General features: G+C 41.1%; 1 protein-coding gene across 4 annotated transcripts in view; it reads right to left on the bottom strand.

Annotated features, from left to right (window-relative positions):
• ATG2B (autophagy related 2B) overlaps positions 1 to 27,979 on the bottom strand; it is a 76,839-nt gene that overhangs the window by 9,146 nt on the left and 39,714 nt on the right. For 3 of the 4 annotated variants that reach the window (XM_046007781.1, XM_046007779.1, XM_046007782.1), the window contains exons 19-36: positions 22,702 to 22,859; positions 22,051 to 22,223; positions 21,354 to 21,504; positions 19,944 to 20,143; positions 19,711 to 19,791; positions 18,389 to 18,495; positions 18,103 to 18,195; positions 17,201 to 17,271; positions 16,710 to 16,786; positions 16,081 to 16,251; positions 14,385 to 14,526; positions 12,476 to 12,678; positions 11,173 to 11,399; positions 9,177 to 9,285; positions 7,985 to 8,179; positions 7,030 to 7,131; positions 1,487 to 1,565; positions 979 to 1,186 (exon numbers count right to left, since the gene is read on the bottom strand). In XM_046007781.1, coding sequence (XP_045863737.1) covers positions 979 to 1,186; positions 1,487 to 1,565; positions 7,030 to 7,131; positions 7,985 to 8,179; positions 9,177 to 9,285; positions 11,173 to 11,399; positions 12,476 to 12,678; positions 14,385 to 14,526; positions 16,081 to 16,251; positions 16,710 to 16,786; positions 17,201 to 17,271; positions 18,103 to 18,195; positions 18,389 to 18,495; positions 19,711 to 19,791; positions 19,944 to 20,143; positions 21,354 to 21,504; positions 22,051 to 22,223; positions 22,702 to 22,859 — 2,547 coding nt within the window. The remainder of the gene's footprint in view (positions 1 to 978; positions 1,187 to 1,486; positions 1,566 to 7,029; positions 7,132 to 7,984; positions 8,180 to 9,176; positions 9,286 to 11,172; positions 11,400 to 12,475; positions 12,679 to 14,384; positions 14,527 to 16,080; positions 16,252 to 16,709; positions 16,787 to 17,200; positions 17,272 to 18,102; positions 18,196 to 18,388; positions 18,496 to 19,710; positions 19,792 to 19,943; positions 20,144 to 21,353; positions 21,505 to 22,050; positions 22,224 to 22,701; positions 22,860 to 27,979) is intronic. The other variant, XM_046007780.1, reaches the window with a different exon arrangement.

Here is a 27,979-nt window from a genome sequence, read left to right on the forward strand (position 1 = left end):
TTGCTTATGATACACAATTTTTTGTAGTAAAAAAAAATTTAAAGATCAATGTGGGAAAGTAATAAAAGAGATTCTTCTTTCCTGGTGAAATGTTTAAAACTGCCAGAGATCATTTACAGGACCCTTCCAATTCTCATAATGTTATTCTTTCCCTCTATTTTCTATAGTATACTATATAAAATATGAAAGCACTTTAAATAGTTACACTGCCCACTTTCAGCCATACCCAAAGTCTAACCTAGAGTCAGCTTGAATAGACAGAATCTGGAGATGATTCATGCCAGCCGGAGTACAGAAAATGAGGGGAAGTAATAACGGTCCCTCACAACACAGGTGGCTTCAATCTTTCTTCTTTCTCCTTCCAAAAGAGCCAAGGCACCAGGCCCACCATGAAGGGCAGGGATAGAAGGAAGATGGAAAGGATGAATAGGCCTGGAAATAGGGGATAAACTCCAGTGTGCAAGCAGCTAGCGGAGTGGTGGGGCAGGACAGCGGGAGCATGCGGGCCTTTCCCAACAGTGCCAAATGAGCCGGGGAGCCAGCAAAGGGCCAGGAAAGACTCAACAGTCATTGGGAAGGGCAGATGCAAAACCAGAGAGAAAATGCCCTTCTCCACATGGGAGAAGGGAAGCACAGGGAAACCGAAGGGAAGCCAAGGTGTGTGAGGGCAAAGATGAAAGGACATCACATTTGAGGAGGTACAAAAAAGCCATTAAGAGTGACCAGGAAGAGGGACAGAAGGAAGAAGCTAAGAGGAAAAGGACATTCCTGCTACAGAATCCAGAGAAATGACTCCTGAACCAGGGTTACCATGTGTAATCAAGGGTGCAGGACACGTGGCATAAAGACAGACACCAGTTACTGTTTGGCAGTGCAAAGAAAAGCTGGCGTAACCTCGTAATTAGTGGCGGATAAACACATTAAGGAACCTGCAAAACACTAAAATAATTTCACGTGTCATCAAATTAAGTGATTTACCTAAAAAACACGGGCTGATCACTAAATGATGCCTCTTCAGCTGAGAAGTCCTTCTCTTCCTCCCCATTAACCACTCCCACTGAGTTGGCACCATCATCTTGGGAAGGTTGCTTTGGCCCAGGGAAAGAAAGAACTAGATTTGGCTCCTTGGAGGTGCTCAAGTGCCTTGGCAAACTGCAGGTGACATCGGCTCCGGGAGACTTTTTAACTGAAAAGGTGATGTGCACGTTGGAAAAATTAGGAATGCTTTAGAGCAACCATTTAAAATTAATATGAATTTAACTTGTTTTGCTGCATTTAATCAACACAATTACTGCTAGAGAAAATTGACTTCTACCTTTTAAATGATTGTTCTCACATAAACAGCATTTGCAAAATATAAAAGCACATTTATATAAATGAGAATAAAGACTGTAAGTACACTCTCTAAAAGGCCTCATAACAATCAAAAATCAACCCAAGTACTTGTTCTTGCTGGAGACTTTTTTCAACTATACATATCTAATACCTTCTGGATCCGGAGCCATTAGAAGCTCTACTTCCGTAGAAAGACTTGTGAAGAAATCCTTCAGGAAGAACAAGGCATCCTAAAATGAACAGATGTAATTATAACCAAAGGGCAGGCACGGGGGCAGGGAGCAGGGGAGGAGGACATCTACTTCTAAAACTATGAAGTATCTCAAAGTCCCGTATTTTACTCATTATTCATATACCACTATAATTTTTTGAATTCTTACTCTGCGTGAGGTATTGTTCCTATTCCCCATCTCTCTCTCTCTCTCACACACACACACACAAATTCCTTGTTAATTCTCACAACTATGAGAAAGTTATAGATGTGAAAATTAAGATACAGAAGTTAAAGATCACACAGCTATTTCTAAATCAAGTACATTCTGGTTTTCTCAGAAATACGGCGTCCTTGTTCTTGGATACCAGTGCTCCGTGTAAACCGGCGGTAGTGGGCATGTTACCGCCATGACGAACAGCAACCAGCCTGTTCCTGGACACAGGCACGTACCTCTCAAGTTCTTACTGCCTTATTTCGGCCTTTACCACTACATTCTATTGCCTTAACACATTTTCTCCAACGGACAAGATACTCAAAATTAAAATCCGTAGAATCACCCAGTGTCGTCTCTTCTGAAATGAAATAACAAAAATGCACGGACCTGTCTTAATGCTGTCCGAGCAAGCCACATTCGCCGGGTATTAGCACCTCACTCTCACCATCTGGAGATTAAATGCCTGTTCTTCCTTCCATTTAAAAAAATTCTCAATTAATACAAAGCATTACTACTGTACCAAAATGCAATGTGGTGGGGAAGTGAGGGTCATATTTGGTAGCACACCCTAAGTTTGGTAATTCCAAAGAATCTAATCAACCACTACTCACGTTGATCAGAAGTATAAATGATGAAAGTCAGAAAGGTATTTTTTCTAGGTAATGTGGCATATGGGAGACTGAGGGATGGGACTGAAGAACAAGGACGTGGTTTCAATAGTACTGAAACTAGTTTGGTTCTACAGTAACGCAGTGGGTTCATGAACTGCTCATTACATTATGCTTTACACTTATATATTTTGTTACATTACATACATTATATATCACCCAGGTATGTGTGCAGGTATACAGACATTTAACATAAGTGTATCAAATATCAGATGTTTACAAATGTAATACTACCTAAAATATTATTCTTTGACCACTAGATGGTGATATTTTAACATAATAAATACTCTGACTCTGACTCCCTTCAAAAAACACAAGAGAAAATTTCCACGTATAAATATGCTCTTAAAAAAAAAAAATAAATAGGGGCGCCTGGGTGGCTCAGTGGATTAAGCCGCTGCCTTCGGCTCAGGTCATGATCTCAGGGTCCTGGGATCGAGCCCCGCATCGGGCTCTCTGCTCTGCAGGGAGCCTGCTTCCTCCTTTCTCTCTGCCTGCCTCTCTGCCTACTTGTGATCTCTCTCTCTGTCAGATAAATAAATAAAATCTTTTAATAAATAAATAAATAAATAAATAGAGAGGGGGCACCTGGGTGGCTCAGTGAGTTAAGCCTCTGCCTTCAGCTCAGGTCATGATCTCAGGGTCCTGGGATCGAGCCCCCACATCAGGCTCTCTGCTCTGGCGGAAGCTTGCTCCCCACTGCGCCCCCTGCCCCTCGCCTGCTCTGCCTACTTGTGATCTCTCTGCCAAATAAATAAATAAAATAAATAAATAAAATCTTTAAAAAAAAGAGAGAGAGAGAGAGAGAAGCCCATAGAGACAGTGGCTTTTATCCATTTTCACTACAAATACACAAAACAGAAGAGGCAATACTGATTGTCAGCATTTCAATACACTCTCAGAAGTTTTGATTTTGGTATTTATGCTAGAGTCTTTACAACTCAATAAAACCACCTAATTTTCAAACTAACAAGACATAGACACTTCACAAAAGGGTATACAGACGCCAAATAAGCATGTGAAAAGATGCTTAGCATCATTAGTCATCAGGGAAATCCAAATGAAAACCACAATGAACACCAAATAAGATCATTAAAGTTAAAAGGCAGTATCAGGTTTGGTCAGAGTGTGAACCAACAGCAGCTCCCTGTAAGTTCCTGGGGGAAGGGATGTACAAGGGTCTAACCACCTCATAAGAGAAAAACGGCAGCTTCTTACGATGGTCAAATACACATCTGCCTCATGGCCTGGAAACTGCTTATGATAACGAAGACAAAGACGATTTGTACACAACCTCGTAACAGCTTTATTCCTAAGAGCCCAAACCAAGAAAACCACCAAATGTAAATCACATAAATGGATACACAAACTGTGGTATGGCCACACCAGGACATCCGTCCTCAGCAATAAAAAGGAATGGACCAAACAGAGGGGAACAGCTACGCCTCCGCACAGATGAAGCTCACGGCTCAGGAAGCCGCACACACTTCCATTTACACGAAGCTGTGGGACGGAACAAGCTAACCTATGGTGATGGAAAGGAGACCAGTGGTTACTTGGAGGTGCTGGAGACCGACCACAAAGGGGCACGGGGGACTCTGAAGGAGACAGAAAACGCTATTTCACCTGCTGGAGTAGTTACTGGGTGAATCTGTCACACTGTACGCTGTACACCTAAAATCCGGCACTGTACTGGACGCAAACTGTCCCTCCATACAATCAACTTCCTAAAACTTTAAAGAAATGTGTGTGTGTGTGTGTGTGTGTGTGTTTTTTTAACAAACTTAGGCTATAGTTATTTCTAGCTTTAAGAAGATACTAACAGTATCCTCTATCACAGGACAGAAGTGTTAAAATAATTAATTATAATGTCATACTCAGGCAATCAAGCAATGATGCTAAAAAGTCACAAATGTGCCAACTAGTACTGCTACACAGTCACCGTCTCAAACCTCAGCCAAGCACATACTTCCCTTAAGAACGGCCTCACATCTCCTCTCACAACCTGAAACGGGCCCTCAATGCCTTTACACAAATCTCCATGCAACTAACTCCACCCTTAAGACTAATGGCGAGCGTCACCTCCTCCAGAAAGCCTTTTCTGATTGCCCCTCACTCCTCTGAACTCCCTGCCTGGCTTCGGAACCCTTTCTGCTGCGGCACGTCCCGCTATGTGTATCTTTACCACTAGGCTCACTGAGGGTGTTAAAGTGCTCTGTTTTATGTCAGTCTCCACCCCCATACAGAGATCTTTGAAGATGGGGATGTTCACTTATCTCTGTATCCCCAGCATCCTGGTACAGGACCTGGGACAAGGCTGGCATTCAGCAGATCATTTGGGACTAACAAGCATATCTTCCCCGCACAGATTTCTATGCAGTGCCACACTGAAATGGACACCAGACTAGGGGAGTCAGGAAATGTGGCCTCTTCAGAGTTCACAACTCAAACTGCCTAGTTACATGACCGCCTCATCGACTCACCCTTTCCCAGATGAAAACTGTTTCTTCTTCCTAGTGTCTTATGGGCATGCTGAGCTTTGGAAACAATGGCCCTGAACTTAAACAGCAATGCAGCTTTTTTGAAAACATAAGAAAATAGCGTGTTGCTTTCATACTTACTATCTATGATCTAGTTAAGAGAAATAAAGTCAGGGACATGCTTGGTGAGGCAAATATTATGCAAAGCATTATCATTCTTCAACTGATTTGTTTCCAAAAGAAAAAATGGAGAACAAAAGTATCTGGTTTTCTCTTCAGATACCATTTGCTCTCTCAAACCAAAGCTCGTCGATCTTAGAAGGTGCCAGCCCAAAAGGAAGTTTGCGCAATGAACCCACTGGCACATGCCTGCGAGCTCGGCTGTGCTCCCCTTGGGTTCATCTTGGGGAACAATTTCCCACTCCTCTTCAGGTCAGCCAAAAGAGTGAGTTCTTTGTTTTCTCTAAGATTAGTATCTCCCCATTTCAAAAATCACAATGCTTTATAGTTCTAAGAAGAAATTAAGCTCAGTATTTTAAAACAAAAAGTCTATTAAAGAAAACTGGGTAGGGCGCTTGGGTGGCTCAGTGGGTTAAGCATCTGCCTTTGGCTCATATCATGATCCCGGGGTCCTGGGATCAAGTCCTGCACCAGACTCCCTGTTCAGCGGGGAGTCTGCTTCTCCCTCTACCTTCCCCACTGCTCATGATCTCTCTCTCTCAAATAAATAAAATCTTAAAAAAGAGAAAAAAGGAGGAAAAAAACCTGGGTTTGCTATGTGTGGCAAAGTCATGCCATAAAGAAGTATCCCACTCAAACTCTTGCTCACACTAATTCCCACAGATCGAATTTCCCATAAATGCCTGACTGTAAAACTATTCAATCACAGGCCCATATATGGATAAATCAAAATATGGGTAGCCAAAGAAATTCTTCTCATAAGGAGAGAAAATAAATCTAAAGAATCCCTGGCAAGTCTGTCCCAGCTCAGAAGCTACAGATACTAATGCGAAACTGTGCTGAACTTCTGTGCCTCACCAGACAGTTTTTCTGAGAAACTGCCCATATTTTCACAAGATGGTCATTTAATACCTTCTTCCTGAAATATGTTACTTATTTCAATAACAAGTCAACATTACTCAATCCGTACACGTAAGCAAACCAACAGTGCTATTCCACACAGACTCTCCTCCTCACACCAAGGTGAGGCCGAGCAGGACACTTCTGCTGTCTCAAGAGCAGACTGTTTTGAGAACTCCATTTATCTGCTCCAGGCGTGGCGTGCTTCAGTTAATAAGAACAACAGTTCATACTTCTGATCCTTAACACCAAGCTAAATATTTAACTCACGCTAGTCTCTTCTGATCCTTATTTTTTAACAAATGATTCTGTATCTACCTCTACTACTTTGATTTTATCAGTGAAGGAAGTGAGGCTTGGAGAAGTGACTTGCCCAAAGCCACCCAACTAGGGAAAGAAAACTGAGGTGTTAACCCTAATCTGACCCCAGCAGACTGAAGAGCATCATGCGCTCATACCCCTGAACCTAGTTTGCCTAAGCGGCACCAACTAACTTTTAAACAGCAGGGTTAAGGCAAAACCCGGGACAATTTGATGGAAATGCTTGCTTGCAAAGTGGACTTCTTTGGGTCTTTCCACAAATCTGTTGTTTGTGACCTGTTCACGGGTAACCAATTAATAATTTGTCATCTTGCCCAGGGCAGAAGGAATTCTCTTCCAGGTGCTGTGGTTAAGAGACAGCCCTCGGATCTTTTAATCACAGGTATCAGGGAGTCATTTCCTGCGCTTTGAAAACATCTGTGTACCTGCCCCAGTGTGCATCCGTGAGCACGGGAGAATGGGAAGCAGGGACCGAGTCTGGGTCATGCAGACGATGAGGAGACTGGAGCAGAACATCTAATAATGTTTACTCACCAACAGTTCAGATGCTAAACGCCTGATGAATCTGCCCTTTTCTTTACCAGCAGAATTCTTCAATTATGCGATTTTCATAACAGTTAAATAACAATAAACATTTTAATTCACCTAAATTAAATCTCTCCTTCTGAAGCTGGGACACAGAAGCAGAATTCCACACCCGATGCTTGCAGTACAAACCTGGTCAATATTGAGGCGAAGTGGCATCAGGGACACTCGCAAGCAGCACTCCTGCGGTGACCTGCCGGACTCCGGGCGCACATGCAGTGCTTTCACCGTCAACTACGAGAGAAGAACAACATTTTTCTCCAACTATATTACAACCTTGTTTCCTTTAAAAAAAAAAAAAGAAGAAGAAGAAGAAGAAGAAGAAAGAAGAAACAAAAGGAAAAAAGTCCCATTTGTTATAGGAGAACTGAAAGTGGAATTTTTCCCCCTTTTGTTTAAAGGCCTGAATCACACCCTTCTGGGTCACACGCTCCCCAAAGCTCAGGATACGGGTACTCTTCAGTGGGAAAGACACAAACAACAGTGTGGTACATGCACTTCAGGGTCCGAGGGGCCCCCTGGAGCGAATTCATAGGACCACACAGCTTCTAGATGTTTTCTTCTGGCAATCCTGAATCATTCCCACTCCACTACAACTCACAAACTGTTAGAAATCTGGAACACTTCCAGCAATACTAAATATTTTGTGTAGATCACCATGGACTTCCAGTTTGCCTCCGGTATCAATATATTGGCAATTATAAAATGGATCCTAGCGACATGTAAAGTAATTTTTAAATAATAAAACTTTAAGGGGCTCCTGGGTGGCTCAGTCAGTTAACCATCTGCCTTCAGTTCAGGTCATGATCCCAGAGTCCTGGGATCAAGCCCCACATCCAGCTCCCTGCTCAGCGGGGAGCCTGCTTCTCCCTCTGCCCCTCCCTCCAGCTCATGCCTGCTCACTCTGTCTGAAATAAAATCTTTAAAAATAATAAATCTTTAAGCAACATATTTAAAAGGTATTTTCATATTAATATGAAAAAAAAACCTTCAATTTCCCCCCATTTCAATCATCTGCAGTTAGATACAATAAACACACTTTTCTAATACGAATATACAACAGAAAATATGAGGTCTTAAATCTCACCATGTTGGAATGAGCTTTTCGAGGCATTTCTTTACTGCAATACAGGTACAAAAACTTATTCATTTGTGATGTTGCCAGACGATCTCGAATTTCAAGATCCTGCACGACGAACACCTGCCGGGAGACTGGGTGCTCTAAGAGGCCGGAGACACACTCTGGCTTGCAAGGCGGGTAGACCTCGTGCTGAAATTTCACCTTCACAGACAAGAAGGAACACACAACAATTTTTACCCTTTATTTAAATTAGATTTCTTCTTTAAAATACAAAGTATCACCCATCACTTTCTTGGAATTCTCACGTTCTGATTCCACTTTCAGAGAACAAAACATTCCTTCATTTGCTCTCTTTATTCATCTACGTGTGTCCCACCACACAAGGATAAGGTTGGCTGACATCTCTTATTTGATCTTGGCAAAATCCCTATCCTTTTCAAGCAAAATTCTCTATAAGAATACAGAATAATACACAAAATCATCATCTTGCGTACCGATGCAGTCAAATGCTCTACCACTGAGCTATACCCCCCATCTTGCGTACCGATGAAATTGCTTGAAAAACAACCAGTGGAGATAAGGTTCAAGTTCCAAAGTGAGTCAAGGATACGATGAAATCACCACTACGGTATTTCCCCATGAAGTACCCTAATACATGACACCTGGCACAATCCCAGACAAGCTGAAAGAACTGAATGCACATGATGTCATTGGCGACCTGGACATACTGGTCTCTAGACATTAATCACGGACCTGACACGGGTCCTGTCCAACGGCAGCCCTCCCAGATAGCTACTCCAGGGGAGCTGTTCCCCAAGTGTGGTCCTGGGAAAGGTAATATCAGAATCACCTGGGAACTCATTAAAAATGCAAATTCATGGGCCCCACCTCATCCTGATTCAGAAACTCTGGGGCCCAGCAACTTGTGTTTTAACAAGCCCTCGAGGGGATTCTGATGCTTGCTCAACTCAGACACATTCCTCTAGGGACAGCCTGGGAAAACAAAAACAAAACAAAACCCCTCAAACTTCTCGGAACATTTGAGAAAGAAAAAGCAAAAGTTTTACAAGACCCCTGCATTTTTCTAATCTCAGAGGCTGGGACTTATGGCTCAAGACCACCAGGTTGGGGAGCAACCAAGGAACCCCCATTAATGCTCCTACTGCAGTGGCTTTTTCCTTTCAAAACACCATCTTACCTTGCTTAACTGTATTTCCATTAAAAAGTCATGGTTTCTTCCTTTCCCCCCACATACCATGTTACGTCCATGCCTTGTGGGAGTGTGAGAAGGTGAACTGTGGGGACTGCTATAAATGGAAAAATTTAAAAAAAAAAAAAAAAGCCTTTTGTTAAAGGAAATATTCAAAGAAAGGCAATAAATAACCTCAGGAAAAAAATAGCAAGATAAAAAGAGAAAATAGCATTACAGAACTATGAAGACATGGTCACAAACGGCATTTCTCTGTATCAAATCTTAATGCTCTGGAGACACGGAGAACGTGAATTTTATTACTGCCACTGTGGCAATCATCTGCCTGCTAAATATTCAGAACTACGGGAAAACCTTACTACGGTGTTGGTTTTCATGTAACAGGACACAGAAAAATGAGACCTCCTGAGAAGTTCCTTATTACTTCAGAAACTCCCTACAGTCAGAGTACAAGTCCTAAAATCCCAATCAATACCAAAAATAATAATAATAAAATCACTTTTTTTTCCTTGAGATTTTATTTATTTGACAGAGCATGAGTGAAAGAGCAGAAGCAGGGGGAGCAGCAGAAGCAGAGGGAGCAGCAGACTCCCCGCTTAGCAGGGAGTCTGATGCAGGACTTGACCCCAGGGCCCTGGGATTGTGACCTGAGCCAAAGGCAGATGCTTAATCGACTAAGCCACCCAGGCGCCCCTAAAAAATCACTCTTAAATAGAAAGTCTCTGCACTGTTGTGCCAATGATTACCCTTCTCTGAAGCCTTTTCTGATCCTCCCACCCTAAGGAGTATGTTCGCTCCCACTGCTCCTAGGCTGGCTGGTCCTCTTCTAGCTCCACCTAACAACACACTCATTTAACAAGTACTTCAGGAGCACCGGCCCCTTGCCTGGCACTGCTGGATGCCACCCATTCAGGGCCACACCCGGCCCCTGGCCCCTGAGGCACAGGTTTCACTTCACTGCCTTCATCTGCTTCCATAATGGTCCTTCTGAATGGAGGGTAGGGTCTGGGTCTTTTCATTTATTTTTTTAAGATTTTATTTATTTGAGAGCAAGAGAGAGTGAGCATGAGAGACAGCATGAGTGGAGAGAAGGAAGGGCAGAGGGACAGAGAGAAGCAAGCTCCCCACTGAGCAAGGAGCCCAATGTGAGACTTGATACCAGGACCCTGGGACCACAACCTGAGCTGAAGACAGACACCTAACCCACTGAGCCACCCAAGCGCCCTGGGTCTTATTCATTTTAGTGAATGTGTTCCATATAGGCTCCAACACATGGTAGGTAGCCCCAAAATTTTCCTGAACAGAAATCACTTAAGTCACCATATTTTAGTAAATATACAAACAATGCAACTAAGTTTACAAATGAAAAGTTTTAATATTAAAAGAGTAACACTTAAATTACATAGTTTTCAATACTACTTTATTAATAATTCTTAAAATGACAAATTCTAGGGGGCCCAGATGGCTCAGTCAGTTAAGCATCTGTCTTTAGCTCAGGTCACGATCCCGGAGTCCCAGGATCAAGTCCCACATCACCCGCCTCCCTGTTCAACAGGGGATGTCTGCTTCTCATTTTGCCCCTCACTCCAACCGCGCTCTCTCTCATGCGTGCTCACTCTCTCTCTCAAATAAATAAAATCTTTTTTAAAAAATGACAAATTCTTGGGCGCCTGGGTGGCTCAGTGGTTTAAGCCGCTGCCTTCGGCTCAGGTCATGATCTCAGGGTCCTGGGATCGAGTCCCGCATCGGGCTCTCTGCTCAGCAGGGAGCCTGCTTCCCTCTCACTCTCTCTGCCTGCCTCTCTGCCTACTTGTATCTCTCTCTGTCAAATAAATAAATAAAAATCTTAAAAAAAAAAAATGACAAATTCTTTTTTAGGAAAAGACTATAATGGTCTGTAAAAAAAAACAAACAAAAAAAGCAAAACAAAACAAAACAACAAACACAACAACAACAACAAAAACTTATGTAGAAATCAACTTACATGTAACTTTTAGCTGGAGAAGTAGGAGGGACTGTTCCAAAATCCTTTCCTCCATAAAGATGCCAAACAAGAGAGACTTCTTTAACAACATAGCGGACGACAGGGATGGGAAAGTGCAATGGGGCTTTGCTCGTGTCTGTCTTCTTAGCGGGCTGACTAAAGTAATTCTCTCTTATTACAATTGCATCATCGACCATCACTTTTACAACTGGCTCTTCCTCCTTCTCCTAAAACAAACAGGGAACACACAGTCTGGTCTCAGTAGAAACCACTGATTATGCTGTGGATCTCAAGATTTCTTGATTCTGAATTCTTTTAACAACAGCATCAATATATGAAATGGGCAAGTGGTGATATTACTCATCACACTGTATGCTCTGCATTATTCAGCAGCATCAAATGGACTTTCTATATAAATCACTCCACAAGGAATCTTTCACAGTCTTCAATCTAGCTTTTATCATTTGATAATAAAAAGGCACAGATTTAGTAGGTGTGTGTTGATGTGAGTGTGTGTCTAGTGTGTGTGTGTGTGCTTATAGTTCCTTAATTCAAAGTTAAGACTACATTCCAAACTTACCATACTTCAACATATGGACCAAATTACCATGATCCTAATAATGAAATCATCCTGAATTTGACTGCTTTTGTTTTTTTTAATTTCCCAGGATGCAGTAAAACAAATACATTCACCAAGTCACTACTGAGCAGTTTAGTATGTGTATGTGCTAAATGGCGATTTCATGAAGTTCAACTCCAGCACTTAACTGACCTAGTGAGCTGTGCATTCATTACACCCAGACCATACTTTTTAAATGGAAGCAGGACACTCACATGGCAGTTACACTTATCAAACACCCATCAGGCTTCACACAAACCACGTCTTACCTTTCCCATTTCTTGGACTAGCAACTCTGGATAGCACTCCTTTTGCCACTTCCTTGCCCTGAGGAGCTATCTTAACTATGCACAACATCTGTAGTTTGATAATCTACGTAGAAAATTTTGCCCTGAAACTAATAATACACTATATGTTAACTAACTTGAATTTAAGTAAAATCTTTTTAAAAAATCATTTTTTTAAAATTTTGCAAATACTGACCATTCTTCTCTGAGTTTTAGAGCGATGTGTCATAGAAATAATACAGCAAACATTTGCAAAGCCTCAATAATAATTCACAGAACGAACTCATTGTGAACTGTCAAGAGTTACAAAAAAATCTAAAGACTTTCTCAGGTACCCTTTGGTCAATTCAACTTGTAACACTACCTTAAGGCCTCGATTATAGTATCCATTTATTACCTGAATGTTTTCCCTTGGTGCAAAAATAATGCAAAAGTCGTCGTTCTCTGTGGGCACACGTGCCATGGCATCACTAACCAAGTGGTGTGTGAATGAGGTGTAAGGAGGGCCAGGCTCCTGGGACACGTTCCCACTCTCATCTGGAAACAGGAAGAGGTCTGAACAACATGGCTCCTGAGTTTGAGATTTTTCATCCAAAACACCTAGGTAAAAAAGAATACAACATTCAATTTTGGCACATTTTGAACAGTAATGTTCAGTAAACATTTTAACCACATGTCAGACACACACTATGTTGAAATGTTTTTATCTGCAATACCTCATTTATTTCTTACAATAACCTTCCCATTACTAATAAAAAGACTGATGATAAGTTTGAAATTCTCTAAGAGAACAGTAAATGATGGTCTCATAAAGTCATAGTCTCCTCTTCGTTACTACGCATTAGAGAAGCTCTGAGATTTGGCAGCAGCTTCTTAGTGTGGACTGGAGTTTTGTTTAAGCCAGAATTGCACACTGACAACTCTGTTCTGTGAGTGGAGATCTGTAAACTTCCAGTACAATACTGCAAGTGGAGGAACAACCGGTTACATCTGGCAGTGCCTCCCCTAAACTATAGGAAATCTCTGCTTAGAGAGAGACGGGTGGAGGAAACAGTCGCTAACAGGGTCTTTGGCCAGGGAGTGGTGCCCTACAAGAAACAGACTACTCTCTACGGCACTGGATACCCAAATGGGCCACCTGTTCTCAGGTAGCTGTCAACGTGGTTCACAAAGAACATGCATACAAGCATGCCAAAATCCGTAACATGAAGATACATTTTTATGCATTTTTAATTACATAGTAGATCCATTAATTCTTTCTCCATTCCATTAGTCACGCCAACCGCTGTGATATGGACTGGGCACGTGAAGATGAATAAAGTGATGTTTCGGCTTCAACAGGCTCACCGGCCCAATTTTCAATTCTTCTGCAGCAGCACCTCAGACATACTCATCCTTTCTGAGTGCCCAGTGCACCTGAACATTGAAGCTGCTCAGTAAACATTCGTGAAACATTCTTTCCCACACAAGCAGGTCAGCTGCTAATACAATGTAATACATAGGAAGCTAAAAGTTCTTATGTTTCCTGAGTTCTAATTAATTCTAAATTAGTATAAAATCAACAATTTAACCCTAAACTTTTATAATACCATGAGATAATTTTTTTTTAAAGTTAAGATTTCAGAACATACAGAAATGACTATGTTCGTCCAATTAGAAAAAAATATTTTTTAGATAGATGCTTCCAGCTGGCTTTCAAGGCTCTCCCAGTGGCTGGCTCCTCCTTGCTTATCCAACTTTGCTGGCCAATTCTTTCCAATGAAAAGGGAGCCTGAGCTGCAAGATAATTAAGGCTTCTGCATGCTTCTGAGCCTCTGCCAACGGTCATGACCTTGCCAAGACTACCTTCTCTCTCCCCTCCACATACCTAAACCCCAGCCACTCTTAAAAAACTAAGCCAATTCCGCTCCCTTTCACTGAAATCTCATGAGACAATTCCAATTCCTTCCAACCAGTAGATGAGGCCGTGACACACGCTGAAGCACTTTCTCACGTCATTTCCTAATCGTTCTAAGAAAGAACATCAGTCTGGCTTAGTGCCGATCTGTGTTACAAAACCCGAAGGTAACAGAAAAGATAAGCTTGGTCTTTCATTTAATCTGGGCACCCACAGCACCCTGGGCCAGTGTTTATTTATGTCCTGGATGCTCGATCAACTCAAGCTGATTGGCTAATAAGTATCCACCAAAACGCAGACTTGTCTTTTCTTTAATAGGTGACTTACTGCAGAACTTGTAAGCATACAAATAGCATAAGCCTCAAGTGAGGCCCCAGGACTCCCGGGGAGGAAGGCCAGCCCGTCCTACCGTTCGCCTGGGCTTGCGCAGACGCGGCGGCCTGCTGTAGGTCAACCTCCTCCATAGCGTCACTCATCAAATCGCGTAACATTTGCTGGTCTGCTTCAGGAAGTACTGGACCTCGTGAGGAAGAGCGGCTGCTGGAATCTACCTACAGCCAAAACACCTAATTAAAAATAACTGAAAATGCCCTAAGGAGCAAACTACTCAGCATGGTGTTGTCCTAGAAACACATGGCATTTTACTAAGACACCAGAAACAGGAACGGTCATCGTTCTACCTTCTGCCAGGCAGTGGCCACATTCTAAGTGGTTGGCCTCATCATCACCCCAACAACTACTGGCAAACGGAAATGAATGCGCCATCATCTCAAAGCCAGCACTGAGAGCTGGGGTGGTAGAGAGCGCGCACATTAGAGGAGAAAGAAGCTAAGAACACCACAGTGAGGCCTGGGGAGAGGCAGTCTCCTTCTGCAGAGTGGGAGCTGCTCAAATCTGGGGGCTTCCCCAGCTCTCACCCCATGGACACAAAGCCGCTGGAGGGTGGAGCCTCATGTCTTGGAACAGAGGGACAGTGAAGGGTAAGGAGGGGGCATAAACAGCAGGGGAAATCTACCAAATGGGGACTCACAGGGTTCAACTCCAGCACGGGTGCTTAAACATTTTGGTTAGTGAACTCTGGGTTCACTAAATCCAGACCAGGCTTTTAAAATGGGAGCATGACTCTAAAATGAAAGATCCAATTTGAAAGGGATAATTCAAAACAACTTTCAATAAACTGGAGAATGTCTTTATAAAGAAAAGAAACAGAGAGGAAGTGTCATGGGCTGCCTTCTTATCAATGAGAAGATGGCAAGAGCAAGGAGTCAAAACCCGAAGTGTTAACATGGATGAAGTGTAGAAGCATCTGAACAAAAGACAATGCAAGGCCAGTCAGACCCTTACTAGAGGCTCATTATCTATGAGACTGAGAATCCCGTTCACAGAGCAGGCCATGAGAAAGAATGAAAGAGCACCAAAAAGTTAAAAATGCTAACAAACCAGACATTGTTCAATCTGTACATAAGAGAGGACAGAGAGGTGATACCGGGGGGCATAAGAAAGCCCTGACCCATAAATGAAAGTATCTGAGTTTTGCTGCTACTTCTGCTACTTAATTTGGGCAAATCGCCTAATTCTCTGGGTTTTAACTTATTCATCTGTGAAACAGAGATGATAATCTTCAATCTTTATCACACTGAATTCAAGGAAATCAAACGAGAAAATATACTGAAAACCAACAATCATATGTAACAAACAAAAGATTACGTAAACCTTCCGGTAATAATACGAACACTTGTATCTCTCCTCTCAGAAGCATTTTTACATACAACTGCCATACAACAAGCTCTGGCACGCTACATGTTTTCTTTCTTCCTGGAGGGGAGATGAAAATAATTCAAGTCTGGAAGACAGGATTCTGTTGGCTGAGAAGATTAATGTTCTAAAACAAGGAATACCAAATGGCAGAATGGTTTTCCAAAAAGGCCTATGGAGTCATCTTTCCAGACCCATCACTCTGAAGGGAAAGAACAGATGGGTGATTTTTCAGTTTCTTTTCTACCTCACGACTGTCATAAAGACCTCGCTGATACATACACGTCACACACGTGACAGCAAGGTGTCCAGGGTGGGTTAGTTCTAATGAATCATGTTGCTGGCTATACCTTCATCTTTCTCTGAGGGACTCCAGGCTTCATCTCCACCTTGCTGGCTGCATGTAAGTCCCCGTAGCTTGCAATGTACTGAATGAGATTCATTAGTGCAGCACAAGAGTCCGAGCACGTTCTGATATGGACAATGTCACTGGAACAGTGTAGCTCAAAGCGCGGCTCAGTCTGAACGGACATAAGAAAAAAGATGGAACACGTTTTTCAAACAAGAGATAGAAAGTTCTTCTTTTGCACAGGCTTACATTACATAAAACAGAATTTTCCTTGCCACAGGAAATGTCTATTTATAACCATATCCTAATTTTAAAATATTTTATCTATTTTTGATCAAAATAATTATATATATATATACATATATATATATATTTTTTTAAGATTTTATTTATTTACTCATGAGAGATGGAGAGAGAGGCAGAGGGAGAAGCAGGCTTCCTGCAAAGCAGGGAGCCCAATGCGGGACTCTCTCCCAGGACCCTGGGATCATGACCTGAGCTGAAGGCAGACACTTAACCGACTGAGCCACCCAGGTGCCCCAACCAAAATAATTTTACAGTAAATTTAATTCTTTAGTCTCTCCTATAAAAAAATAGAGGTAAAAATTTCCATTTACTTTAATAACTTACTTGTTCTCCATCGGAATCAGATTTCACTGCAGTTATGGTTAATTCCAAAAGCCCCATATCCATCACACGAACATAATCTAAAAATTTTTAAGTTAACAAAATATCTGAGTAAAGACTTCAAAAAATGGGTATCCAACCAAAACATAATAAAACTAGCATCTTAAAACAAGCAAAAAAACAAAAAAACAGCATCTCTTTAAAATTCATGGCAATTAGTGGTACAAATATTTATAATTCAATGGAAATATAGTTTCATCCTACAGAAGTCCTATAATTCCCTTTACTTTACTCAGGAACAAAACAAATCTTACATTAAATACAGTACATGTAATCTGATAAACTTAACTGATATTCTAAGGACAGCACAACTTCAACTGATATTTAATAAGATCCTTAGTTCAACAGCATTATTCCAGAGTTCAAATGCTCTAAAATATTCGCATATGAAAACTAAAGAACATTCATCTATCTCAAATTTTTTCAACTCTTACCTCTATTCAAATTTATAGTAACAGTATTACACTTGTCAGACAAATGCAAAGCAGCTTCATCCAAGATTATTCTGAGGAAACAATATTAAAAACATCCAAAAAATTAACTCTGAATACACGATGCGTGATCATGACATACTTCGTTGTATCATTCTTCTGATACACAAGTTACCAAAGTCACATGTAGTTTCTTACAAGTGGCGTCTAACATTTCTTTAAAACTCGTTATTTCTGAATGCTGAAAATATTTAAATGGTGTAAGGAATAAGACTGAATCAAACTGGAGGGGAGACGAACCATGAGAAGACTGTGGACTCTTGAGAAACAAACCGAGGGTTTTGGAGTGGAGAGGGGTCTGGGGTTGGGTGAGTCTGGTGGTGGGTATTAAGGAGGCACGGATTGCATGGAGCACTGGGGGTGGTGCATCAACAATGAATCTCAGAACACTGAAAAAATAAATTAAAAAAAAATTCATATATACTTCACACCACTCACAAAAATAAAATCCAAATGGATCCAAAAAAGAGAGAGAGACTGAATCATCTGCTCCAATTAATTTTACATTTTCAGCATTTTTTAATAGTACCCACATTCAGAAGATCTAAATTGTGAAAATAAAGTGCTATCAAGTAGTGTAGGAAGTTTAGATTTCTGTTTTTAAAAGTAAACTATCTCAAGAATTCATTTCATCTCTAAAAATAAAAAACAGTGATAAACAGGAGAGATAGGATGAGTCATTTGAAAATGAAAAACTGAAAACCTGGATAAAGGGCCATGACTATGAGTGAAATAATGCTGATTTTTACAAAAGGTTGGGATGTCAGTCAAAGAAGTTAGCTCAACACCAGATAGCAAGTTTGGCAGAGCTGCATTTGGCAGACAAGTCAAGTTTACCCAGGCACCTGAGAGTAGACGAGGATTTGTCCAAGGCAACACTACTGGAAACGCTGAAGGTTTCCACGGTGAGAAGAGAGCGGATCGGCAAGTGAAGAGGTCTAATACCAAAAAGAAACAAATAACATCAGTTTGCTGCAACAACAGAAACTCCCTTAAAAGAACGTTTTGAACCTTAATTCTACAATTTGAAGAACATTTTGAACCTTAATTCTACAATTTGAATTATGTATTTTTTTCAAAACTTAGTACATATTGTGAATAAAGCTTACTTTGTTCCATTTGCAAACTGACCTATAATCAAGGGCACAGCTCCAGAGATGCACATGGAAAGTTGTAAACGAAGTTGGAGGATTATATCCCAGAACAGGTTCATCAGCAATGTTCAAGAAGTATAAAATCTACAAAAACAAAAATATAAAATGCCCTGCTTTAGAAGGGAAAAAAGGTTTGATAGGATAGCCTTAATACCAATGTAAAATATCTCACAGAAAAAGCAACCATTTTGGGGGGAAAAAAATAAATGCTAAAAGGAAAAAAATCATCATTTTGAAGCAATTCATTTTAAAAAGTATTTGCAAAACCACTCTTGAGTTTGAAATGAAGAGCGAGCCCCATCTGACAACTGCAATGTTACAAAGTCTTGAGAAAATTATATCTTGTCAAAGATATAATTCATATCAAAATCATTATAGAAACTAAAGTATGTATAATATACTTGCACATTATTTTGCTTGGGACAATTCCTGAAAAACAAAAAAAAACAAAAAACAAAAAAAAACAAAAAAAAAAACCTTTGCTGAAGATTGTTTACACTCCATCTGGTTTTCTATGTAACCCACTTTTGGAAAAAGCTTTTTTTCCTTAAATTATACCTAGCTCAGTCTGAAAACCAAACTCTCTTACCAACATCTATTCTCCTGTATTTCTATCTAAATGAGGTTAGACTAAATCTCCCCCTTACAAATGAGTTCAGGGTTCACACCAACTATCTCTCTACCCTTGCTACATAGATCTGGATCTCCTCAGGTTTCCTAAATGCTTTTATGAAAGCACTCTGAAAACCTGCAGGTATAAAATATTTTACTATTTTCCAGCACAAAGAAAAAGTTCCTCTTCCTAAGGAAAATGAATAAGAATCACAGTGCACTACTTTTCATTCTCATTAGAAAAGAGCCAAATGTATTTCATTAATCAAACACTGTAAATTAATTACAGAAATCCTTATAAATGCCTCAAAGCATGTTACTGGCCTAGGGAATAATTGTGAAGTTAGGACACTTAAGGAGTGAGGACAAGTCAACACTTCATTTGTTGCTCCTTTACGCCAGGTGCTCTACAGGGTCTGGGACAGAGAGTCCCTTCCCTTAAATGACTTAAAAGATAGGTCTGCCTTTGAGATGTTTAGGGTCAAAACTTGAAGTCAAAAAATCGATTTCATTCTGGAGTGGTGATGATGTTCTATTTCCTAACCTAAGAGGTGGTTATATGGAGTATTTACTTCAATGATAATTCAGTGCACACTGATCATCTCTGATTTGTAACTCTACAGTGTGTGTATTACATTTCAACATAAAGTAAAAAGTAAATCAATATGTACATAACAACTCTCTTACCTGCTCATGCCAGCTAAGCCCAGAAGGAAGCATTCTGTGCTGGAGTGTGGCTCCTTTCAGCCCCACAGCAATGAGAAATTCCTATAAGAAAGTTACACTGATCACCTACATAATCCTCTTATTCAAACTTAAAAAGTTTCTCTAATAAATATGTTGTCTTTTATGCAATCACTTTTAGCTAGTAATCAAATGAACAGCAAGTCTTTAATGGTATAAAAGTACAAAACACAAACCTTTGTATTGGACTCTGACTTATCAGATAGTATTTTAACTGCAACAGAAAGCATATTCAAAGTGTCTCCTGCAACGCCATCTGTAGAAGCTCTACTGAGGCCATCTTCCTCAGAGGAATAAATAGTAGGTTCTAACCAGTGTGGGCGGGTTGAACTGGGCAGTCGTGTTTCTGTAGGGAGAATCACTCCATCTACCACACCTACATCAACAATGAGGGGACAATAAAACAAATGATAACCGGACATTAGTTCACAGACTTGCACAACTCAGAACAAAAATCCGTATGCTGCCACTGAATATAATCCTGGAGGTAAAATGACCAAGAACCAGCTGGGCATTAATCACCTGTACCTCTCTGCTAATGCTGGTATGACTGATAGTACCCTACTTAAAAAAAAATTATGAAATGCTAGGAGAATTAAATTTTTAAAATGTGATAAAGGTTTAAGACTGTGCAAAGTATTTTCTATACTGTGAAGAAAAAAAAAAAAAGAATGTGTATCTTCTATTCACACGGTAACAGGGAATGTGCTCAAAAGATGGTAAATTCTTTTTGTTACCAAAAGAAAATGCTGCTAAAGAGAGAGAGTAACGAATGTAAAGTCCCATCAACTCATCAGTGGATAAAAAGATACAGCACATCCATAAAATGGAACATAATTTGTCAGTAAAAGGAATAAAAGGAATTACACTTGGATGAACCTTGAAAACGTCATGCCATATTAAAGGAACCAGTCACAAAAGACCACGTATTATGTGAGTCCATAAACACCCAGAATATACAATCCACGAGGCCAAGTAGATTAGAAGTTATTTAGTGCTGGGGGGCGTGGGGGTGTTGAAGAGCCATGGGAGGTTACAACTAAAGGGTGCACAGCCTCTTTTGAGGGCGATGGGAAGGTTTTTAAGTTGATCGTGATGATGGTTAGAACAACTCTGTGAAATACTAAAATCCAGTGAAATAAAGATAGTTTAAATGGGTGAATTATATGCTACATGAATTACTGTACCTCAATAAAGTTGGTACCCAGAAAAAAAAAGTCAACATATAATTTATGGTGAGTTTATTACTTTGCCAGTGGAATCAGAACGCTCCACAGAAAATAATCTCTAATATGAGAATTCTGTTCTCAATAGATTTTCTTTACTAGGGGGCACATGGGTGGTTCAGATGGTTATGTATCTCCCTTCAGCTCAGGTCCCGATCCCAGAGTCCCAGGACTGGGCCCCATGTGGGGCTCCCTGCTCAGTGGGGAGTCTGCTTCTCCTTCTCCCTCTGCCCCTCCCCCCACCTGTGTTCTCTCTCTTTAATGAATGACTAAAATTTTTAAAAAAAAAAACTTTATTAAACAAAATTTAAATGGGTCTGAACAGAGGTGAACAGAACACACACTCAGCATGTGGCCTACCTTTGTGGTAGAGACTGAGGCTGCTGGAATGAAGGCAGATGTAGTGCTTGTCATCACAGCCTTCGTACTTGGTCACACAGAACAACGAACCACTGTTGAACTCTAACCAGAACTCGCCGTGCTTATTTTCCAACAGCTCTCCGTTATCTTGCTAATAAAAAGATCAGAAAAACACAGAAGTCATTAATTGTTTTCATTATGTTGCTAGTCGGCATACATCCTTAGTCTTTGATATAGTGTTCCATGATTCATTATTTGCGTATAACACCCACCAGTCATAATTTAAATGCAGAAAAGTCAGAATGCCCCTGGGTTGCCCATTCCTGATTCAGCCTAGAGGATTCTCCTACATGGTAGCAAAGTGGTCTGATTCCCAAACCATGCAACGTGGTGGCACGAAATGCTGTGCGGGGTCCCCCGTGCAGAGTGAATCCCCGACTTCACCATCCTCTCTAACAGGTAAATTACTAGTGATGACCTCAGCAGAACCAGACTGTTTGCAAAAGAAGGCGACACAAGGTTCCTCTCGCGATCCACAGTGAAAAGCTCACTGTCCAAAGCCGCCATCAGGGCACTTCAGAACCCGGCCCTTCCTCAGGCACTCAACCTCCCGCCACCTCACTGATGGCAGGCGCAATCACGGCACATTTAAAGTAAAATATAACTGAAATAATACTTTGCCTTTGCAAATCCTTACCCTAACATCTGTAAACACTGCCATTAGTCCGTGGTTAATACTCAGAAGAACTGAGAGAAAACTCTGTGAGTTCTTGTTCTGAGAATCTAGTTTTTTTTTCCTACGGGAACGATAGTTGGGATCGACAGTAGAAAAATACTGCAGCGTCTCCTCCTCAGATCCACTCTCCTCATCTGTGAGAAATAAATGTCATAGTGATATAGCCTATGGAAATAAAATAGCAACTGGAATATCATCCCCAAAATACCTATTTTTACAACCATTTTTTACCAAGAATCTTACAGGACAATAAAAATGGTCTACGGCCATACCACCCTGAACGCGCCCGATCTCGTCTGATCTCGGAAGCTAAGCAGGGTCGGGCCTGGTTAGTACTTGGATGGGAGGACAATAAAAATGTACTTTCTGTATTTTTCTTTTGCACTGAACTTTAAACAAAGTACATATTATCACTATAAAGATAACATTTAATTTATAATATTTGCAGTATGTAGATAGAAGAGGAGAAATACTATAAATCACTAAAAGATATAAAATATAGTTACAAGGGAAAAATATCCAAGAAACATTTTAAAATCTATCATTTGAAAAGGTTACTGCTTTATTGATAAACCCGGCATTTTAAGTCAGAACAAATTTAAAATATATTACCGTAGTGAACCGTGGATTTAAATGGACTAAAACTATCTTTGTTGAAGGTATTAATCAGCTGACTGGCTACAGAAAGACCAATACCATAGGAAATATTTTCAAATGTCTCCACTGGTGAAGGAGCTGTTGGTTCCCACAGCAGCAAGTCATTAAAGATCCTATGGAAGACAAAAGTTGAAAAATACGTAACTCATAGTTCAGCTCAAGTTAAAGTCAAGAACATGCCTTTAAGAAGTCATATGAACGGGGCGCCTGGGTGGCTCACTGGGTTGGGCCTCTGCCTTCAGCTCAGGTCATGATCCCAGGGTCCTGGGATCGAGCCCCGCATCAGGCTCTCTGCTCGGCGGGGAGCCTGCTTCCCCATCTCTGCCTGCCTCTCTGCCTACTTGTGATCTCTCTCTCTCTCTCAAATAAATAAATAATAAAAATTTAAAAAAAAAAAAGAAGTCACATGAACAGTAATTTTTCTAAATGGGAAATAGAAATTAGATCCTACAAAGACGTGGGTTTTTTTTTTCTTTTTTTTAAGCATTATGTCCTTTCAATGGAAAAGTTACTGATGCGGCTCTACTGAGGGCAGTAAGAAAAGAATCTGTACAATTAGGTACAATTAGCTATCTGCCTGGTTTTACCTACGCTGTGTGCACCAAATTACATACACCTAAATGCACTTTACAGAAGGAAGTTAATTTAAAAACCTTAAAAGAACAGAGGAAAGGCTGTTCACACTGGAGAGCAACTCTACAGTAACAGCCCACGGTCTCATCAGCTGCCCCTTCCCCAGTGACCCCCGCACCTGCCCCACATGGGGCGGCAGGAAGAATCAGTACTCTCACTTCACACTTGGAGAAACTGCCTCCTAAAGGTGAAGTGCCTTACCCAAGGTCACACAGCTAATTTGTGGGAGGACCAGGGCCACAGCCCAGATCCTGTCCAGCTCCCAATTCAGCTCTCTTCATTACTCACTGTTGCTAGGGATAACTCCTCTCTCTCTCTCCCTCTCACAGAAAGGACCACTTCCCTGGGAAGTGGGCACGGACTAAGAATGCGTCCGAAATAGGAACAAAGACAGGACACCCTCTACTCGCCGCACAGCCCAGTCAGTCTGGTGGTTAATGGGTGACTCACGTCCAGCTAAACGACCAGCACATCCTACTTTTTCGAAGAAATGTCTGCCACTGCTCAGACGCCCTCCTGCTCCTAGGCCCCCAGCCCCATTATCACCCTGATCTAACATTTCTATCACTACTCAGACTTCACAATGTCCTCTCTGAAGCCTGCTGTTAGGATCTGTGACTCTTTCCCATACGTAACTCAATCATGGCGCCTGTGACAGTATTTTCTTGCTTCCCCTTCCACGACTGGAGCCTCTCAGAGAAAGGGCCTTAGGTCTTGGTCATCTTTATACGTGCCTAGCACGGCGGCTGTCAGGCAGCAGGCACTGAGGGTTTGCAGCTGAGAGGACCATGGATGACTCGCATGGCAGGACTGCCAAAGGCACAGCCTCAGGGCAAGGCCTAGTGTGAATACCAATCAAGGCGCCAAGCGATGACATAGGCCTGGCCCTTCCTGTGAGAAGACACTTGTCCAGGAACTTCCCGGGCCAATTCCTAAGCTTAGAAAGTATAAACCAAGACTGAGTACCGTGACTCTCAGGAGGCCGAAATCCCCACCCCAAAAGCTCTCCATCTGGAACCATCCGTAGGTGAGGACACCAGGGATACAGGGCAGTAGCAGATCTCACCTCAGACACAACACAGATAGCTCTGCCCCAGACCGTGCGGTACTCACTGGCTCACTGCTTCCTGGGTACACTGCTCATAGGACAAAGAAATAAGAGTCTAAACCCGATCTTACTCTAAACCCCTTTGTAAAGAATGAAGATATAAAATGAAGAGTTTTCTCAGAAAATGCCCTTCTCTAAGCTTATTCCTTAAACCATTCTGTTATCGTCATAGGTTAGAGAAACTATTACTTTATGGTAAAACCTGGAGTTCTTAAACGTAAGCGTTACATGATTTTGCGTTTTCCTTATTTACATTTTGTTCTAAACACAGTCTTCATATCATTAATACCATAAAACACTGGATGATGTTTCCAACACCAGAAAGAAAGCACTCAAGATATCTGAGGACAAAGGAGCCCCTGGGCGGCTCAGTCAGTTAAGCATCTGACTCTTGATTTTGGCTCAGGTTGTAATTTCAGAGTTGTGGAATTGGGCCCCAGGTCGGGTTCCTCACTCAGCAGGGAGTCTGCTTGGGATTCTCTCACTCTTATCTCTCAAATAGATTTTTTTTTAAAAGGGTATTTAAGGACACATCACCATGATTCTGTGGCTATGAGCCTGAAAAGTAACAGACAAAAAATATCTGATGCAACAAAGCTAGCAAAAATTCTTTTATATGCTATTCTAAAGGACTTCAACAGAAAAAATTCTCCTGTTCCATGAGACTGTCCATCTAAAAAGAGGCACCTGGGTGGCTCTGTTGGTTAAGTGGCTACCTTTAGCTCAGGTCATGATCTCAGGGTTCTGGGATCGAGCCCCACGTCGGGCCCCCTGCTCAGCAGAGAGCCTGCTTCTCCCTCTCCCTCTGCCTGCTGCTCTGCTTACTTGTGCTCTCTAGCTGTCAAATAAATAAAATATTAAATAAATAAATAAAAATAAACAGAGCCCACTGACCACAGCACTAGAGGACTAAATCAAGATCCTTAAATGTATGAAGTTACGGCAGAGTTAGTTGTATCTCCTCAGAAAGTCTTTTTTAGCGTATGAAATAAAAACTAAAAATAAATTTAAAAAATTACATAGATAAAAGGGCAATATTTAGCAAACATTTAGCAAAACTCGACTGGGGTGTGAGGATTAGATAATACAGAGTATTAATCGTAATTCAGCCATCAAAATGAGAAAATTATGTAGAATATCCTTGTCCTTGGGAAATACACACTTGAGTGCTCAGGGAGGGGCATCGGGTCAGCAGCTTACTCTCAGATGGTTTGGCGGTGGGGCGAGAGTTCTTTGTTCTATACTTAACAACTTTCCTGTAATTTTGAGAATATATGAAAACTCTGAAACACTATTAATTAAAAAAATATTAATTCAAAATAAAAATAGACCTATTCAAAGCCAAATGAGGAACAAAGAATTCACACCCTGAAGAACTTAGATGTGCGATTTATAAGCCGCACAGGGGGAGGGAGTGCTTCAACATTTATGTAACTGTAGGTACCTAAGAGCCAGAGAAGTGAGCAGAGTAGCTGAACAGAAACACTCTTCAACAACCACTACTCAGGGCGCCTGGGTGGCTCAGTGGGTTAACCCTCTGCCTTGGGCTCAGGTCATGGTCTCAGGGTCCTGGGATTGAGCCCCACCAACAGGCTCTCTGCTCAGCGGGGAGCCTGCCTTCCCCCCACCCCACCTGCCTCTCTGCCTACTTGTGATCTATCTCTGTCAAATAAATAAAATCTTCAAAAAAAAAAAAAAAAAAAAAACCCCACTATTTAACCAACTCTGCAGAAGAACAGATAACTCGCTCGTTACCAGATTTGAGCGATCAACCCCTCCGCCACCATACTGACGGGCGTCCCCCATATGCTAAGTGCTGACTCCTCGGGATGAGGCTCCAGCACACCAAAGAAGTCTGCTCCTGTCAGCTGAGCTCTGTGTTCTGTATATTCACCAACTGTCAACTGTGTTTGGCCTCAAATGTGCTCATCTCACCTGTATGTACTGTTGTTAGCATAATATTGAGTTAAAGTATACCTAACAGATGACTTAAATATATAGACTGAGGTGGAAAAAAACTTAAAAACCGAGAAGGATTTTACACTCAGATTCCTTTAAAACGGTTCAGTAACTGAAGACTATAGACAAAACCAGGTATTATGTAAAACTTCCACATGTGGCTCATATTACAAGGAAGAAAAGAAAAGCCTTGTCTTGCAACTTAAACAGAAATTATAAATGAATGTATTTGTAAACTGAATGTTTAAGGTGCATGTTTCTGTTCTGATGTCCCAAATTTAACCAAGAGCCACCTGCTCAAGCAAATGCAAAAAGAGAAAGAAACCAGTTAAGCTCTCGGACCTCTGGGTTAGATCCTGAACTAGTCGTTTCATTTTGCTCCGTCTTAGCCTTGCAAGTTTGTCAACTCTTGGGAGATATTCCTAACTACAAGAGAAGACCGGCCTAGGGGGTCAGTAGTTTGCAAACTTCAGATCATGTGTAACAGCTAAAAACAAAAACAGTAAAAGCCTCTGATACGAATTTATAAATCATAGGCTTCTACTTACACACAGTATGTATAATATAAAACAAATAAAGAAATAAAAATTTTAAAGACTCTAGGGGTGCCTGGGTGGCACAGTAAAGCCGCCAACTCTTGGTTTTGGCTCAGATTGTGATCTCAATGTCGTAAGATCAAGGCCTGCCATGTCGGGCTCCGCACTCGGCATGGTGTCTGCTTAAGATTCTTTCTCTCTTTCATACTTTTGCACATAAGATAAATCCTTAAATAAAAACAAAGATTTTTTTTTAAAGTTAAACAGAAGAACTAGCATTTTCTTCCTACACCTCATATGGACAATCCTGTGAATCTCATCACCAAGACAACTAAAAGCAGATCTTTCTGGAACTTAATTTTCTGATTCTAAGACCAATAATCCTGGTCACTAAGAAGCAATGAAGAGATCCAGAGCTTATTATTAACAGTTAAGGAACAAAGGGCCAGAGATATCTGATATCAAGTAAAAGTATAGCAGAAACAACAGTAGAGCTTCTAAAGACTGATAGAAACGAGAAGCACGTCTCACATACGAGAAGCTAGTGATGACGGACACTAAGAACATCTTTTTTCTAGAAAAGCACCAGACCATCTTTCAGGTATGCTACAGAAGTGATTCCTTCAGTGGGTGGGAAGGAGGTGTAACAGAGGACTACTGAGTGTTTACTGTTTGTCAGGTGCTGTTCTCCAAACTTCTCAAGTGCCGTATCATCTAGTGCTCCAAACAACCCTCTGAGACAGGTTCAAGTATCATCTACATTTTACACATGAGGAAACTAAGCTCAGGTCGGGTCAGCTGTGAAGGAATTCGGAGTCTAGGCTCTTTTAACTCTAGAATGCTATTTATTTCAACATATTTGCTTGGTATGTATATTTAAGGATATTTGCAATCAATTTCAATTGTGATATACAAGTTGACAAGCCTGAGTTTTATAATTCTAGGAAGACGCTTTTGGAAACTCTGAAAAAAGGATGTTCCTTGTAACAAAGACTCT

Source organism: Meles meles, chromosome 6, assembly GCF_922984935.1.
Source record: "Meles meles chromosome 6, mMelMel3.1 paternal haplotype, whole genome shotgun sequence".
NCBI lineage: Eukaryota > Metazoa > Chordata > Mammalia > Carnivora > Mustelidae > Meles > Meles meles.